Source organism: Thermobia domestica, chromosome 11 (genome assembly GCF_964235325.1).
Source record: "Thermobia domestica chromosome 11, izTheDome1.hap1.1, whole genome shotgun sequence".
Classification (NCBI taxonomy): domain Eukaryota; kingdom Metazoa; phylum Arthropoda; class Insecta; order Zygentoma; family Lepismatidae; genus Thermobia; species Thermobia domestica.
Window position 1 is genome coordinate 37,158,424 of NC_137464.1, and position 18,132 is coordinate 37,176,555.

The 18,132-nt window shown below is 37.5% G+C and overlaps 1 protein-coding gene across 3 annotated transcripts in view; it reads right to left on the bottom strand.

Annotated features, from left to right (window-relative positions):
* Positions 1–9,882: 9,882 nt before the first annotated feature.
* Positions 9,883–18,132, bottom strand: part of Ttc30 (tetratricopeptide repeat domain 30) — a 65,121-nt gene continuing 56,871 nt past the window's right edge. For 2 of the 3 annotated variants that reach the window (XM_081730389.1, XM_081730388.1), the window contains 2 exons: positions 13,906–14,018; positions 9,883–10,221 (listed from right to left, as the gene is read on the bottom strand). In XM_081730389.1, coding sequence (XP_081586515.1) covers positions 10,091–10,221; positions 13,906–14,018 — 244 coding nt within the window. In that variant the 3' untranslated portion in view covers positions 9,883–10,090. The remainder of the gene's footprint in view (positions 10,222–13,905; positions 14,019–18,132) is intronic. The other variant, XM_081730390.1, reaches the window with a different exon arrangement.

An 18,132-nucleotide genomic window follows, 5' to 3' on the forward strand; every position in this document is an offset into this window, starting at 1 on the left:
GGCCAAAAATTCCTGGACAAGGACGCACAATACGCTGATGCATTGTCGTGGTGGAGAATCCAATTCTTTTCTTTCCAAAGGACAGGCCTTTTTCGCCGCACATTTTCGCACAGACGCTGAAGGACACTTTCGTAAGTATTCCTGGTTGACTGTCTGCCCCCTAGGGGCAAATTCGTGATGCACGATACCCTTAGAATCGAATAAATAAATAAAACACCAACATAGTCTTGGCCGACCACCACATAAAACACCACATTTGACCGACTTTGTCGCGCTTTTTTTGATCTTGGTGAATCTGGGCTCTTTCACTGAGAAGATTGGGCCTTTGTTTCTGGGTCATACCCATAAACCCATGATTCATCACCTGTTTATTACCCTATTCAAGAAATCTGAGTCCATTTCGGTTCGATTAAACAGTTCTTGGGACACTTCAAGTCTGTGTTGTTTCTGCTCTTGTGACAACACTTTTGGAATGAATTTCGCGGACACTCGACGCATGTTCAAATCATTAGTTAAAATTGACTGAACCTCATAGAAACTTAAATTCAGGTCTTCAACCATCTCCCTAATTGTAAGTCTACGGTTCGAGCGCACACTAAATCGCCAACTTTCGCAATGTTTTTGTTAGTATTTGATGTTGAAGGCCGGCCAGACCGGGGGTCATCCTCTACTGACTCGCGGCCATCTTTGAATCTGTGAAACCAGACAAACACGTTTGATCGGCTCAGACATTTGTCTCCAAAAGCTGTTTTTAAGAGTTCGTAAGTCTCCGAAGCAGATTTCCCAGTTTTAAAACAAAATTTCACACAAACACGTTGTTCCAATTTTTCGTCCATTTTGCGTACTTAAAAATCCGCCAAGATACACACACATGTCTGCACTCAACTGGTTGCTACCCCGTGCTGAATAAAGATATTTCGGTGCATGTTTCAACATGTCTCAAGGACACACCAAGCCACCGCTTCCATGCTAACGGGCGATTATATCTACTCCTCCTGAGCAGTGTTGCCAACTGTCTTAAAACTTTCCAATCACACCACGTATATCGTACTTACATCTTAAGACTACATTGTAGAAGCAAAAGTAGTGAAAAAGTTATTAGCTGTTGAGCCGTACTGCTACGTATTTTGTGGTGTAGAGGAGAAAAGCTCACGTTATAATTGTAAAAATACGTTATAGTTGGTAATATAATAAATGCTACAAAATTATTAGCGTTTAATATATATCGGGTGTTCTGAAAATGGCGTCCACGGACCATAGAAAATTATCCTACAAGTCAAAATAAAGCAATATATATAGGCGGTACGCAACGGTACGTCGTACCGACACCTTTGTATGAGTACGGAATATTTCTTTTGTCTTAAAAAGGAAGTGACGAGAAGTTTCGAAAATACAGTTTTGCTTAAAATCAGTGTGTTTATTTTTTTCCTTTTTTCTATGTAGAGAAAGTTGCGGATCTTTGTTCCTTCTTGAAGTCAGTTGTATTCAGGGATTAGAAATATTTGGGCCCTTCTGTCTCTAGCTCCCTGACAAGTCCTCGCTAGTCCCTTTTTCATTCTTTTTTGCACGGTATTATAAACCATAAAGGTCCTGAACTCACCAGATTTTTTTCTGAAAAGACTGACCTTCCACAACAAAATAATCCCAACAACTTTGTCGCTGAAATTCGACTAAACTGAAAGCCAATACAAAAATTCTGTTGGGAATCCACCTATGTACTTTCTTCACAGAGGAGCCTTTGCGCAGTTCCCATTTTAATTTATCCAATTAATTGCTTTAATTATTATTAGAAAGAGGATTAAGTGAAAACATCCCCTAGATATTTTTTTCGTTAAATTGATCCATGAATTGAGCAGAGGTTTGTAAAATATTTTGGTAGCATGATTAGTATTCTGAAAAACATTGTGTAAACGTACTGCGTATGTGTTTTTATTTAAATTCAGTATTTGTGGAATTCTTGATGCCTTTTGAAAACAAACAATAGCAGCATACTTTAGCCCGTTTACAAAGCAAAAAATCAGTATGAAATATTGATTATCATTACCTTTATTGTATTATAAAATTTAAGATGTAAGAATCAGACATTTTTAAAGCATCTTTATACGTAAGAGATACAACACTGCAGTGATATGCTATTGGACATTATAATTATTGTAAATAATAATACCCTGAAAGTTATGCAACGCTTTAACCATTATGAAACTTGTGTAGCATACCGGCACTTTTATTTTTAGAAATAAAATGCTGCATATATATATATATATATATATATATATATATATATATATATATATATATATATATATACCAATCGATAGGATTTTTTAAGCTAAACAAAATTATGTATATCAATATAAAAGCTCATGCGTAGTTTTCGAGAATATTCAGAAAAACAAATTATTTTGTAATCCTAAAAATTGATGAACAAAAACAACGCCACATATTAAAGTGGAACAAATACTGAAAGATACCCTTATTAAAGCTCTTATGATACTAATAAGCAACAATCCATAGGATGATTCATAGCTTTTAGTTTGTATTAAAATATCGTCCATAGTTGAGACATATATCAGTTGATAGATCACTTCGAGCGTAGCATAGCAAAAGACATGCTTAAGGATAAATTCCGAAAGAATGATAAAAATAAACTTTTATAACGCTAAAAGTAGGTCGTTCGTTGCCAATAATAGTCGATAGTTCTGCCGGAACAATTTGTTCGTAACTAGATTTATATGCTGTTTTTTTTTTTTTGCAACAAAAATACGAGGTGTGTTCAAAAAGTATCGAATTTTTTCTTTCCCGCATAAACCAATGAAGCGCGGGAGACTTTCTTCAGTGTAGATGTAGAGGGGACACTCATGTGCAGTTATGAATCCACCCTCCGCACACACATATAGAGAAAGTGTTCATCGCTGGCTGTCGGCCAAAGAATGAACACGTGTAGTGAGCGTTTGTCGGATTTCATTTTTTTTTAAGTGACAGGAAAACTTGAACAGAGATATTGCATCTAATTTTGTGAAAAGCTTGGAGATACGCAAGCGGAAAACCATTAAATCGGATTGGTACATTCAATTTTGAACGACAATTTGGGCATGAGGAGTGTGTCCGCGAAATTTGATTCAGGCTGTGTCGTTAAGCTCCTTACTCACCCGACATGGCTCCGTGTGACTTTCGGTTATTTCCCGAGCTGAAAATGACACTAAAAGGGATCCGATTGGAGTCAAGAGAAGACATCATGCGGAATGCGACACCACGGCTGCTCACCATTCCAAAAACTCCGTTCCAGAAGTCTTTCCAACAAGGGCGGGAGCGCTGGGAGAAGTGTGTGCATTACCAAGGAGATACTTTGAAACGGATTAGTGTTTTCAAAACAATAAATGTATTTTTTCAACTAAAGGTTCGATACTTTTTGAACACACCTCGTACTCTCTTAAATATTAGATTGTGTCATGTTCTAGCAGTAGCATACATACTCCTAATTTATAAATATACTATTTTAATGTCTTGCAACATTTGTTTATTTTAATTCGATTTCCACCAATGTTCGTGTATCTTTTCCAAAACGAGAAAATTCACGGTAATCAAGAATTCCTTAGAATTTTATAATATCCGCCATTTTGATTAGGTCAAAAGTACAAAGTTTAAAGTCAATATACATACAGTATATGTTAAAGATATCACAACATAAAATACATAAACATTTTACTCAAAACAATAAATTACTAGAACTAGCCGCAGAAGAACTCACTTCAACAAAAACAAATATATGGTCAACCTATATGATTTTTTATCTTTAATATAACCGGAAAGCCATTCATCTGAAGAAAGAAAAAGAAAAAACATTAGTAATTTCGTTTTTCAGCACGCGAAATTCGTCTTGAGTTAGTAATGTTTCATGTTCTATCACGATGAAGTGCTGGAACGAAGTGTGGATCAAAAGTTAATTTGACGAAGTGTACACTGTCTAATATATACTCCAGTTGTATGTTTCGACCTTGCATGGTGATGCATGGAGTTTATAAATAGATGAGAAAATGCCCAGGTCAATGGGCGATCGGACCGACCTCGTTGACACTGGACAACACTATTCGTGTTGACGGAATGGTGAAAACGGATCGACATGTTCATCTGAAGTACATTACCAGGGAGCTTTACATTTCCTATGGTAGTGTACATTGTCCACAATTCGTTGGAATACCGCAAGTATCATATTAGCGAGTTCCTAAGGTTCTTAATGATGTCAACAAAACGGAATGGCCATGTCATTGAACGATTTGCAGCGTTATGTCGAGGAGGGCGACAGCTTCCTAATTAACTGGCGACGAAATGTGGATACTGCATTACTCTCCAGGGTCAACAAAGAAGAGCTTGGTGTGGAAACATCCCGGCTTGCCAGGAGCGAAGAAATTCCAATCACCACCATTGGGCGGTAAACTGATGATGCGCACAGTGCTTTGGGACAGTTGGGAACAACTCTTACTGGATTTCCTGACAAGAGGTGAAACAATCAACGCAGAACACTAATATCGCGCACTCTCATTTGCGAGCAGCCATTAGGAAAAAGCGTAAGGATATTCAGGATGCTGAGGATAATTCGGGATGTGTTTTTCCTCCATGAAAACCCACCTCGTGTGGCGAACAAAACAACCGCCAAATCTCTCTTGGAAGTGGGAGATTATGGAGCATTTCCTTACAGTCCGCACCTTTCCGTCAGTGATTATCATCTTTTTGATCCATTGAAGTTCCTGGCAGCACAGAGTGCTCGAATGACACCGAAGCGCAGAACGTTGTTCGTTGGTTCCGCGGTCAGTTGGCCACCTTTTATGAAGCAGGCATCGAGAAACTGTGGTATGGTGAGACAAGTGCCTCAACAGATGTAATTACGTGGAAAAATATACAAATATGATAAAATATTGTGTATATCTTGTTTCTCGTTTATGGTTTGTAATTTGGCAATAAATCAGTAGGCGCAAAGACTTTTCGATTTTCGGTCGTACATAGAAAGCACTGCTACCTCCTTAGGAATCGCATTTTCGAAAATCCTCCTTTTGTCGTAGAGAAAAGTATTCTTCAAATTATAACTTTCTGAAACACCCTACTTTCGACTTGACGTTAATGAATGGCTCAGTGAGCCACTTTAGTTCTTTGTCCGGTTGTCTATAAAATATTGAGTCTTTGGAGGTCAAAATTGAGACTACGTTCATTGAGATTTGAAAATAATAATATAAAACCACATATGCGCCCTTTTTTTTTTTTCATTGCCTTGTGTCATTTTTCTGGTAAGATCATAATTCCGTCGGTATAGAACTTCCGTAGTTCCTTGTCAAAAAATCACGACACATGATTTTTGCATAGGTTCATAGAAATTAACATCATTCATGGAGTTCTGCAGAGACCCCAAAACTTATAGTATGATGGTGCAAGGTCCATGCTATAGGATGTAAACATTCCCATCAAACTCCCTCAATTTCTGACGGGTCGTTAAAAGATGTTTGTGGTCTAGCATTGTCAGCGCGGTGTACAAGAACATTCATATTGACCAGTTCCGGCTGTTTCTTTTGAATTGCTAACTGCACTCGTGCTTATTGTCGACAGTACAGGTTCTAATTTGTCGTTCTGCTCGGCGACAGCAGTTCATGATGCACAATGCCCGCCCAATCGCACAGCATTAACTGTGCTGAGTGTCAATGTGTGCTTTGCCACAGACCATGGAGCTTGTTTCTCGCATATAGCTGTAGGTATTATTTTATCATATATGTATATTACTTTTCATCATTTGCGATCAACCGCTTCAGAAATGGCTTGAGTTCATTACTTTCAGTAGAGGTTCGCAAATAAAAATCTGATCGAGTAAATGTTTTTCAGTCAGACTATATGTCACACAAACGTTGAACTAACTTTTGTAGCCAGCTTTCTCCAGACGGTTTAACGCTGTTTGGCAATGGATGTTCAGGTCGTTGACGATGTTACGACTGCTTACATGGTGGTCTTGCTCAACTTTTCCCAGAATATCATATACAAGAAGTCTATCGGTCACGAAATCAGAAAACGCTCATGAAAGTCAAGAAAAAGTCACGAAATTTAGCTTTTGGGTCACGACTTTTTTTATCTGTACAAATATAAGTACAGACTGGAAAATTTTGTTCCATAAACAGGGTGTCTATCGGTCACGACAGTCACGAAATCAGAAAACGGTCACGAAATTTAGCTTTTGGATCATGATTTTTTTAAACTGTGCAAATGTAAGTACAGATTGGAAAATTTTGTTCTATAAAACGTCAAAATTCACCATAAAAAATGTCTATGACCGGCTTTAGACGCTACCAAATCGCAAGAAAAGTATGTTTCTATAGCATGGATGAAAATTCGGCCTAATTCGCACCCAAATTCGCTACTGAAAATGTTAGGAAATCTTATGATTTCGTAAAGAAAAAGTCACGAAATTTCATTTTGGAATTTTAGTAGACACCCTGATAAAACATCAAAATTCGCCATCAAAGATGTCTATGGTCGGCTTTAGACGCTACCAAATAGCTGGCAAAGCAGGCTTCTATCGAATGAATGAAAGTTCGGTCTAATTCGCGTCCAAATTCCCTCTTGAGAATGTTCCGAAATTTTATGGTTTGGTAAAGAAAAGGTCACGAAATTTCATTTTGGAATTTCAGTAGATAACATGATATACTTTTACTGTGATTGGTCGCCCATTGCGAGGAGCATCTTGGGCATCAAAATTTCCAAAACGAAAGCGACTGTTCCGTCTTTCTGGCTGCTGTTTTTGATAACTTTTTTTTTTTTTTCTGCAATAAATAGTCCAAATTTCTTCATGAGTATCGAAATTGTAAAATGTGTTGCAGGAGTATGGTTTGCCAAAACTCCTTTATATATCTACTCTGTCTGTCCGTCCGGAAGGCAAAAAAGTATCAAGAACTGCTTGATGGAACACCATCCATTTTGGCAAGGATGTAGTGTCGAAAATTTGAAAGCTAGTTCGTTCATGGATGTGATATTCAAACCGAAAGTGGTAGAAAGCAACCATTTCCCGTACTAATGTTGATAATTATAGAGAAAGAGAAAAAATAGTAATAGCGAGAAGCTGTTTCTTGCAATCGATTAAGCGTCCCAAGAATACATCTCGTTTCCACACTTAGCTCTCAACTAAAACCAGAAGTGATAGAAATTTACCGCAACTTCCGGTTTCAATATTGATTTGCATAGAGCAAAAGCAATGAGAGATAGCCAGAAGCATTTTTTTTGAGTCTGTCTGACGTTCTAAGAATAGGACCATCGTCTCTCTTAACCCTCTATTCAAACCACAAGTGGAGCTCCTTCGTGGCTAAGCAGTTAGCGTACGCGCCTCTAATGTGGGAGACCCGGGTTCGATTCCCGGCGGGAGCTTTGTTCGGATTCCACGTTAATCAATAGGTCCCGTCTCATATAGCCTCGTTATTGAAAGGGACGTTAAACTCAACTCGAACTACAAGTGGCAAAATTAATCACTTCCGATCTCAACGTTGATCGCTATAGTGCCAGTAAAAGCGGTAATAGATGGCGACAGACAGTTTTCTACTGCCAAAAATATATATATCTCCACTCTGATCTCTCTACTAATGGCGAAAATGGTAGAAATTCACTAACACTTTTGGTTTCAATGTTAATTTACAATCTAGCGCATACAAACCAAACTCGTACACGTGACACTGCTACTTGTTTTACATCAACAATGCTGCACATAGTTGAAAGCGCGAAATAGCAGCTTTGAGCTATTTGCCTAATAAGTAGGTACGAGTACGTTTAAAGCATGCAAATGAAGGACCGATTTTCAGTAACGAATTTTGACTAGTTATCACCTCATAACCGAAAAGAAACCTTGCCGTTGTTCCATCGTAAGAAACTTACAAATCCAGCTCTAAAGTATTTTTTAACATTGAAAAAAAAAAAAAAAGAAAAGAAAGAAAAAAAAAAGAAAAGAAACAGTGGAAAGTGTTTATTTATGAACGGTAGGTATTGAAATGGAAAGTAGCCACATCGAAACGAAGCTGTTACATGAAGATTCTGTTACATAGAAGTTTCTCAGTTTGCGGCAAATCACACTTACGAAGGTAACGCAAACATAGTTACCTAGGTAGTATATGAGAGTAATTCAGTAAATAACGGCAAATTGAATAAATACCTTACATATATATATATATATATATATGATGTTACAGTCTTTTCTAATGCCTGTTTATCATCGTTGGATAAGTTTTCGCATTTAAAGATGATATTCTAGTTTGGATGAGAACTTAGAGGTGCACCACCTCCCAACACACAACATATTTCAACTTATGTCCACCAGTCATCTGGCTTGCTTTCTCTGAAATCTTCCTACTCACTGGTGCATTGTCCTTTCACTTAATACAGTTGACATAGTATTGCTGAAATTTCTTCCGGCAAGTTGGGGCTTGTGCAGTATTGCAGGCGGGGATTCTTAGCTTCGCACTCAATCTGAAAGTATTTTCATTCAGAGTACAGACACTTACCGAACATCACGTGTGTGATTGTATCTCGATAAAATTTATTACGCAGTGCACTGTTGAACGGGATCGTATGAAAGTACACCACGGATAACACAGAATTGCGAGGAATATTACTTGACGAGTTAAATATTACTGGCCGTGGAAAACCTCCACAGTGCATTCAGGTCAGGAGTGGTGAACGAACGCGTCATACGCCTTGGTCTGTGAAATTTTCTGCTTGTTACACCGAACACTGTAAAATGACCCCTACGGCTACCAACATATGTTCTCATGAGCTTATCAGGATCACCGTGAAAGCGGAAAGTGTTGTTACAATCGCACAGAGTTAGGCATGCAAATAGCGCTGATGTTCGGGGGCTCCGGGTAATCGGTAAGGTGAAGAAGTTGGACTCATAGGTTGACACCAGCCAAAAGCAATTGCTGTGTGGAGCTGTAGTTTCTTGAACTAATTGGGAAGATTCCATGCATTAGATTGTCACTTCTGATGAAAAACGGATCTGGTACGACAATCATACATGGGCATGGCATTGCATTGCGATCAAATCCAGGACGGTTTCCAAAATCAACCCTACATTTGCAGAAGATATTGATACTAATATAATTGGGGTGATCCATCATGCCTCGAGGAGAAACCATCACTACGGATCATTTCAGTACTGAACTCATGAAATACATAGTCAACGTTATCCGCAAGCATGGTATCCTTATGTTGCAGGCCCACAGAACGGTGCCGACTCTGTTGCAGTAGGAAACGCTTGCTCATCTACGGTATCTTACTGGCTTCTCTTGCAGCGTCTACCACCTCTTTCGACACCTCGACCACTTTTAGACAGAAAAGATCTTTCTAAAGACTGAGAGGTGAAATGTGCGGTCGAGAATTTCTTCGCAAACTTGGGCTCTTCTCCTCATGGAACCCAATTGTTGGAACCGGAGACAACTTTGACTAAACAGGTATTATTTGTCACATGGACATTTCAATCGCATCAAACCAGTAGCTTTGCTCGTTTGTTTAACATCCCCCTCAGTTTATAGGATCGAAACCACATATTCTCTCACCATTTATTGAACTTGGATCTCCAAAGCGAAGCGGTCACCATTTAGCCACGCTGTTTTCTAGTTTTGTGTAAATAAAAGTGAAAATGATATAACTTTAGACACGAAGCAATTTATTCTCATTGGTTTGTTAATTCGGAGTTTAACGTCCTATTCAGCACCAAGACTATCTAAGACTTTGATCTACAGCTTTACGTTCAAAAAAAATCATTGAAAGAAGGAAAAAAGAAAAATTTGTAGTAGTATGAAGGTAGGATGCTCAAATAAAAGTATTAAATTTAAAGTAACATGTGATCTACTTACAAGTCCAAAATATAAAGCAGCTCAAACTTTAATCAAATCATAACTTTATCACACTTTTATCTGTGGTAATGCTGTTCCATATACACAAAAGTTATTGACACTACTATATTATTATTTAATCAATTGCCATGTTGCATGTGTAAAATAACATTTCTATATTTAAAATTTGTGCTCAGGTACATTGTGCATATATCGATATGCAAATTTGGACGAAGTAGCTAATACATTTGTAGTTTCAATAACAAAGCCTTGAGAAGTCGAGCCTCATACGTGACAGTATTCTTTCCTTGGTGAAGATGAGATTCTTCCAAGGGTTGTTCTATCACAGTCTTCACATTTCGTCCATAAACTGAAAATAACAATTATTAATATTTCGTCATTCTAAAATAACTCTTGTAGTATCACTTATGTCTTAATACTGTACTTTACAGTACTTTGCACAAGATTTAAATAATTTTAAAGAAAATCGCATGTAAATTGCAAACGTAATGATTTAGAACACTGTATTTTAAACATATAATAGCTAGATATATAAGGAAAACATTCGTGCAAGTGCATTACTAAACATTCAGTATGACCATAGTTATTGAAATATAAACTTTGGTGCAAAGTAACCCCATAGGTGAGGATACTTTGCACAACATACAGAAAAGTATGTTCAACATACGAATACTACACAAAACTGCATGCAGTCTACAAATATTGATACTAGAATGATGATATCTGTATCGATACTTAGTATGAATTACCAATATTTGTAGAGAAAATTATGTATTTTCTGGTACCAGCACAGGAACCACATTCTGATAGTTGAGCATGTCACACAAAAATGCCAACTCAGGAACAGAAAAAAAAAAAAAAGTGAACTGATTTGCCTTGGTTATTAATTGTGTCCAAGAATATCCCAACCGTAATCAGTGGAAGATTTACGGGGTTTGGAACTTTCAGGCTGAACCCCACCCAAATCACGTAATTTTTTTTCAAAAAATCTAATGTTAGTCATTCCTATACTATATGCTTCAAGCCCCCACTTCCCCCAAAAGTCTACGCATTTAAAAATAAATAAATAAATAAAAAAAACTAGACCTTTGTGAGTTAAGCCCCTTTCAAACTAGTTTTCTGGATCCGCCATTCTTCATAATTTATTTTCCAACAAGAAATTCATTCCTGCATCTACCTAAATAGGAAATTTGCCTAAACAGAATGCAGGCGGTTCCAATAGTAATAATTTCCTATCTAGAGGTAATTTGGACCGGTGCAAAGTAACGCCGATTCGAGGCTGAAACCGCCTTCTCCCAGTTTTACTTTTTTATGACTTTACAACGTTCCGTATTTCAATTTCAACTATTGCACCGAAGTTCCATCGTTCACTTCAAACCATGAGCCGTGTTTGTGTGTGGCGGACACCAAGAGAAGCATATTGTTCTCAATGTCTTCGCCCAACCACGAAACAGGTTCACAACATCCTGTTTTTCAGTGAGTCCTGTCTGACGCTTATAAGTCACGTCACTGCTCGAGATTATGTCGTCATTTTATCGCATCATGTGCGTCTTATGGTCCAGATGTTTTAATGCAACGATGCCATATTCCAGGATAATAGTGTGCCCTTTCACACAGTTGAAGCTGTTAAGGCGTGATTTAAGAAACATCGGGATGAAGTTGAACACCTCCCCTAGCCCGCTCTTTACTCGGACCTGAACATGTGGTCCGTTATGCAGATTTCCGCGCAGATCTGCGTCCACCCTCTCTCACGGAATTGAGTGATGCATTGCACGCGAAATAGTATGATATTCCACTTACTACAATTCAAGACCTCTTTTCCACGTCGTCAGGGTTGTTCTGAGGGCGAAAGGTTCTCACGCCATACTAATCTAATAATTATACTGTTTTACGCCATACTAATCTAATAATGATACAGTTTTCAGGTGTTTCCGTTAAACTGATAAGGATATGCATATTGTCGTCTTGGAAGAAGGAACTAAAAAATATAAAATATTGAGACGTGTGTTTTGAAGTTCAAAACCATTGCTGAAATCAGTTTGACAGTATAAATCTTAGCCCTTAATAACCCAATTGGATCTCTCGTGCCTTTACCTCCCTGAACCCAAACTGTTTAAACTCAACTTTTTTTTTATTTGTTCTTCCATGCAACATTTTGTTCAGAATTCGAAGCAAAATTTGTGCTGCATGAGATATGAGACTACTAGATCTATAATCCTCACATCTCTTTGGGTTCGATTTCTTAGCTATCGGTATCATGATCGCCGACAGGAAGTCTTTTGGCCGCTCTCCTGTTTCATATATTTCATTTCACAATCTGAATAGCTCTTCCTTGCCCTTTTCTTCTATATTCTTAATGAATTCGATTAGCATATTGTCTATCCTAGTTGCCTTTCCATTCCTAATCTCGGACATAGTTTTTCAAATCCATCCCGAAAAATATTAAACCTTTTGTCATCCTCGCACACGTCATTTTCTACTTCAACAACAAGATTACACGGTCTATCCCTACTCTCACGTAAGTCCTCAACATATCCTTTCCCTCTTCATAAGACTACACTTCTCTCGCTGACTACCTTCCCATTCTTATTTTCTAGTGCCATCGTTATACTCCGCCGAAGTTCTATAGATTTCACCTGCTTGTACATTTCTTCGTTATTTCCCTACTCTTTGTAAGTCTATACCCTCGCATTTTCTTTTGTAAAACTCTTCCCTTGGTATGTCTGTTTCTCTTCATAACTCATTGTTTAATTTCCTGTACATCCTTCTGCCTTCTTCTGTTTCAATCTGTCCCTCTTCGCTTCCTTTTCCTAATTTTCTGCAATATCTGTTTTGTAAACTGTGGTTTCTTAGCTGTTTTGTGCTCGTGATAACCTACTACTTCTGCAGCTTGCTGTATACAAAGTTTAATATGCTCTCGCCGTCTGATACTACCTGCACATATCCTTTTCTCGTTTTTCTTTTTTTCAAACTTTTCTGTATTCGATATCTTGTTACCTACTTTTGTTCTGCCTACATTTTTCAGCTGAATATCCAATTCAGTCAACAAGAAGTTATGATCAGAGGAAATGTCGGCCCCAGGAAGGGTCTTCGCGTTCTTCAAGCTATTCCGATACCTGTCCTTAATCATAACATAGTCTATCTGATATCTTCGGCCGTCTATTGAAGATTTCCATGTATATCATCATCTTTTGTGCTAATATGTGTTCCCCATTACTAGTGAATTCTGTTTACAGAAATTTATCAGTCTCTCTTCCCTTTCATTTCTTTCGCTTGAATCATATTTGGCTATACAACATTATCTCCCTATTTTTTCCTATAACTGCATTGAATTCTCCCATTATAATTACACATGCACTCTCTTCTCTTTGTCTATAATTTCTTCTATTTTCATAATTTTCCTCTACTTCTTCAGCTGTATGCGAAGTCGCAGTATGTGTGTATCACCACTAGATCGTTCTTTTTTCCTTCAAGTCTTAAGATCATAACCCTATCAACAAATTCTTTCACTCTTTTAAGCGCTTACTAAAATTATTCCTACTCCATTATGATTGCACTTTTCACTACTTGAGTCCGTATTTTGCGATGTTTCGTAAACTTATAAAACAAAAATAAAAATTAGATTTGACTCGAAATAAAATCTAAGATTAGGACTACCGCTCTATTTATAAAGCCTTTACTGTCAAAATTGTACAGATTTAAATACATTTTATAACGAAAATAGGCATACAACGTTATCGTTTTTATAGTTGTGTGTGTTCTAAATAAAAACTTTAACACATTTCATGAATCTTTGGTATTCTGTAATGTAAAATGGAATAACTTTATTAGGATTAGCAATCCTGCTAATAGTATTCAAGGCACACAAAACAAACCACAACATATTTGGTAAAGTGCGATCAAGAAGTAAAGAGTGAAACAGACGCAAGGAGAGGGAGCTACTACGAAAGGTGACCTTGAGATGACAATTCTCAAGTTCTTAGTCTAGAAAAGATACACCTTATTTAAACTATACTGTTCAAAATGTACATACCTTCACAGTGTTCCAAAAACTGAACACATTCTTGAATCACCGAGTCACGTACACTAATCATGTGTTTCGCCATATTTTCTATCAATGACAGAAAGCACCTTTTGGCATAGAACCTAAAAAGTGAATTTTTTTTTAAGTTATTCATGGAAAAACGATATGTAAGCTTTTTTCTTTATTTATTTCTTCGAAGTAATACTCCAGGGTGTCTATCGGTCACGAAAGTCATGAAAAAGTCAGAAATCAGAAAACGGTCATGAAAGTCATGAAAAAGTCGCAAAATTTAGCTTTTGGGTCACTTTTTTTTTTTTTTGTCTGTACAAATATAAGTGCAGACCGGAAAATTTTGTTCTATAAGACGTCAAAATTCACCACCAAAAATGTCTATAGTCGGCTTTAGACACTACCAAATCACAACCAAAGTATGCTTCTATCGCATGTATGAAACTTTGGCCTAATTCGCACCTGAGAATGTTACGAAATTTTAGTAGACACCCTGTGCTCCCAACGCTTACTTCAAAACTGCCGAACAGTCGAATAGCAAGTACAGAATTTTCGATATTGACCCAGCACTTAGATGTTAACATATTAGGCGAGCCACATTCACTCCTACCCGGAATCGAATCCAGGTCTTCCGCGCTTAAGGCGCGTACGGTAACCATGTAGCCACAAAGGAGTTTGAGATATTAGTTAAATAACTGTCTTTGGGAATAAGAAAGAAATAGGGTATTGGGAATGGATGTGCTGACCATTTATTATCCACCTGAATATGACCCACAAAACTCCCAACAATCCTTGATCAGCTGAAAGAAATCGCATATATTTTCTTATCATCCAATTTAAAAATAATTTCAAACATCTAAATCTTAAGAATAATGCTATTTATGGATTGTATATATACAGTAGTGATGGGCACTATCGAATGAATACTATCGAATTATTCGATAGTTTTGTACTATCGAATGTATTCGATAGGCCCAACAGACTATCGAATGATTTTTTTTCTTTGTAGAGGCAAACACTTGAGCTTAACTATCTGACAGACTGCTTTCGTTCTCCAGACCAGACTATCGATAGTTTACCGTTAGGCGGCCCTGCTGCTTTGCTGTATGTTGAAAGGGAGAAACCAGAAGTGTTATTACCCCCTATTCCGGCCACGTGAATGAATGTTTCTGAACAGCAGCGAGTGAATTCCAGCCTGTTGAAATGTTTCGTACTATAGATAGTTATATTAAGACTTCAGGAGCCGTAGTGTCTTTCTATGAGGCCCTGAAGAAGGCTTAACGTCACTACTAGCTTTTCGCTATCGAATGAATTTCAACCAATAGTAGACTGTTAAAAACTATCGAATGAATTTCAGCCAATGGCAGGCAACGGAGAATTGAGGAAAGAAGTGACTGCATACGTATGGTTATTTTACAACGTTATGGTGTCACCAGAGGAGAGAGGAGAGCGTATAATTCCCCTTCAAGTTCCATTTCGAGGGGTATTGCATCCCGAAAAGAGATGCCCCGATCTAAGGGGAGAGTTAATTTACCCTACGTGGACAACTGTCATCTAATCTCAGCAATTTTCAAGCGCGCACCAGTTATGATAAAGATAAAATATGTGTAGTATATGCTGCGAAGAGGAAAATCTTGTGATTTTACTTACCATAATTAAAATTTTGAAAATACTAATCTTTCTTTCTTCTGGCAATATTATAATTTCATAATTGGACTGAAAATATTTATAGGTTCTTAACTTAGTGATGTTTAAAATAGGTTTCTTAAAGAATTTAAGGTAGAAATGAAATCTAATTTAATGCTCAACAGTTATGCCTCTAAGTGGAAATTTTTTTTTTTTTTTTTTTTTTTTCATAGTATTATGAGATAAGCGGAAGGTTGGTTAGCGCAAGGGACATTATGACACCAGTGGCTTGAGGACACTTTCTGACTGGCATACACAGTCATCATATTAGTATTCTTAGGCACTGGCGCAAATCCTGGGGGAATGAAGGAGACATGTCCCCCCAATAATTCGATTTGAAATGTGCTTTTTCGGGAGAAATGTGATTATTTTTTTCCGACTTCCTTCCAGTGTTGAAGACAACTCTGCTACCTTGATCCTCTACAGCAGTGGTTCTCAAACTTTCCGATAACGCGGACCCCTTGTTCATTCGGAAAGTGAGCTGCGGACCCCCTGTTCATTCGGGAAGTGATCTGCGGACCCCTTTGCAATGCTAATTTGAAATTTCACATGCTATTAAAATATACTAATTAGAATTATCACTGACAAGAAAAATAATGCAATAAGTAATTTATTCTAAAGATACATGATTGTTTCCTATTGAAGGAAATTTCAATTGAAAATACAGTAACTTTCAAGACTAAAAATCATGTTTTTAAAAAAAGAAAATTCACTTGATAAACAACGTTCTCAAATCTGTGGGGTCAGTAATGTGAGAAATGAAATTCTTTGTGTTTCTCCATAATTGCATTGAAATGGGGAATAATTTTTGTCACCACCAATCTTAGGTCCGATTCCATTATTAAGACGATTTCGCTTTAAAGTTTAAATACTGCAAAGAGCAGGAAAGGTCTGCTTGCATAAGTAAGTGGTACGGAAAGGCATCAAATGTTGCAATACCTTTTTAGACAACTCTTTGTACTGACAGCACACACACAAATCAATTTGAGTCATAAATTACTCGCAGTGGCGGATGTAGGAACATATTTTGGGAGGGGTTTCTCATAGATTTTTAGTTTTTTAAATACCAGAATTGGGAGAGGATTGATGTTTATAAGCACAGAAATGAATAACATTTACTTTTTAAAAAATGTGGAATTGATGGTAGTGCTGGGAACTTTCCGCCACTTGAAGTTGAAATCCATGAAATTCCGAGGCATCGTACAGTTAATGTACAACTGCTCTTGAAAAAGTGCCCTAACAAAGAAGAAATTTCTCTCACTTCAAGTAGTTCTATATAACGGCTGACTAGCCTCAGGGCAGAAATTTAGTAAAGTAGGAAAACATTTAAAACACACGTAAGTGTAATTTCTAATTGCTTTCTTTTTAGTAACTGCTTTAGTAACCGAAAAAATACTTCTTGCCTAACAGGCGTGAGTTCCATTTTATTACAACACATTTCAATTTTTAGGAGTCACGGACCCCCTGGCTAGATTCCACGGACCCCACTTTGAGAACTACTGCTCTACAGTATTGTTTTTTCAACTTTATATCGTAAATATTTAAAACATAAATAGAAAAAAAGGAATGATCGTAGCCATCCTCCCCCCCCCCCCCAATGTTGAAGACAGAGTTTCGCCGATATAGGCGAAGCATCATAAGCTATCTGAGTAGACAAATATAAAAAGGGGGAAAATAATGAAAATTAAAAAAAATAGATATTCTTTATCGGGTTATGTCTACTCTACACACAAATACTGTTGCAGTCCCAACAATTAAGGAATCCTTATTTCAATTCTACCACGTGGCCCTGCGTGGCGTAGTCGCTAACGCTCTCGCCTTTGGTACGAGCGGTTCCCGGCTCGATTCACGGTGGGGTAACTCGGTCGAAAAGATGTAACATCTTTTTCTGGTCAGCCATCCTGAGTGAGGTTTTTCCTTAGTAAAGACTGCTTCAGAAAAAAAGTCGCCAAGCAATCTTTGCATTCTCGAAATGTATTTTTTGTTCCACTTTTACTGTTATCAATAATATGTTTGATATAATAGCATGAAGATCATAAAATAAAAAAAATAGATAAAATAAACCAGAGATTGGGTTGAATAGTAGCTGAGGAAAAAATCTTTTAGAAACACTGCAAAGGAGAAACGAATTTCTTTAGTCGCCGACCTTTCATTCGAACGACGCGGTACCGCGCTTCTGCTTCTACTTGTAAACAACGCTCTTCCCTCCTTAACCGCCTTGTCAATCTGCGGACGTCTCCCTAGAGACTCCAGGGAGTCTAGTCCAGTGTACATTTGTCAGGCAGACTATCGAATGAATGTTTAGGTAGCCGAGAAGCACGTTAAGAACACGATATTTGAATGAATGAAAAAAACTATCGGACTATCGAATGAAAACTATCGATAGTTCAAAACAACTATCGAATGATCATTCGATAGGAAAAAGTATTCGATAGTGCCCATCACTAATATACAGACACTGCTACAGTAAAATATTTGGTGTCCCGTTGAGTTTATGGAAGAGGCATGTGCTTCTGCAAGTATAAAGCTTCCGATGTGATG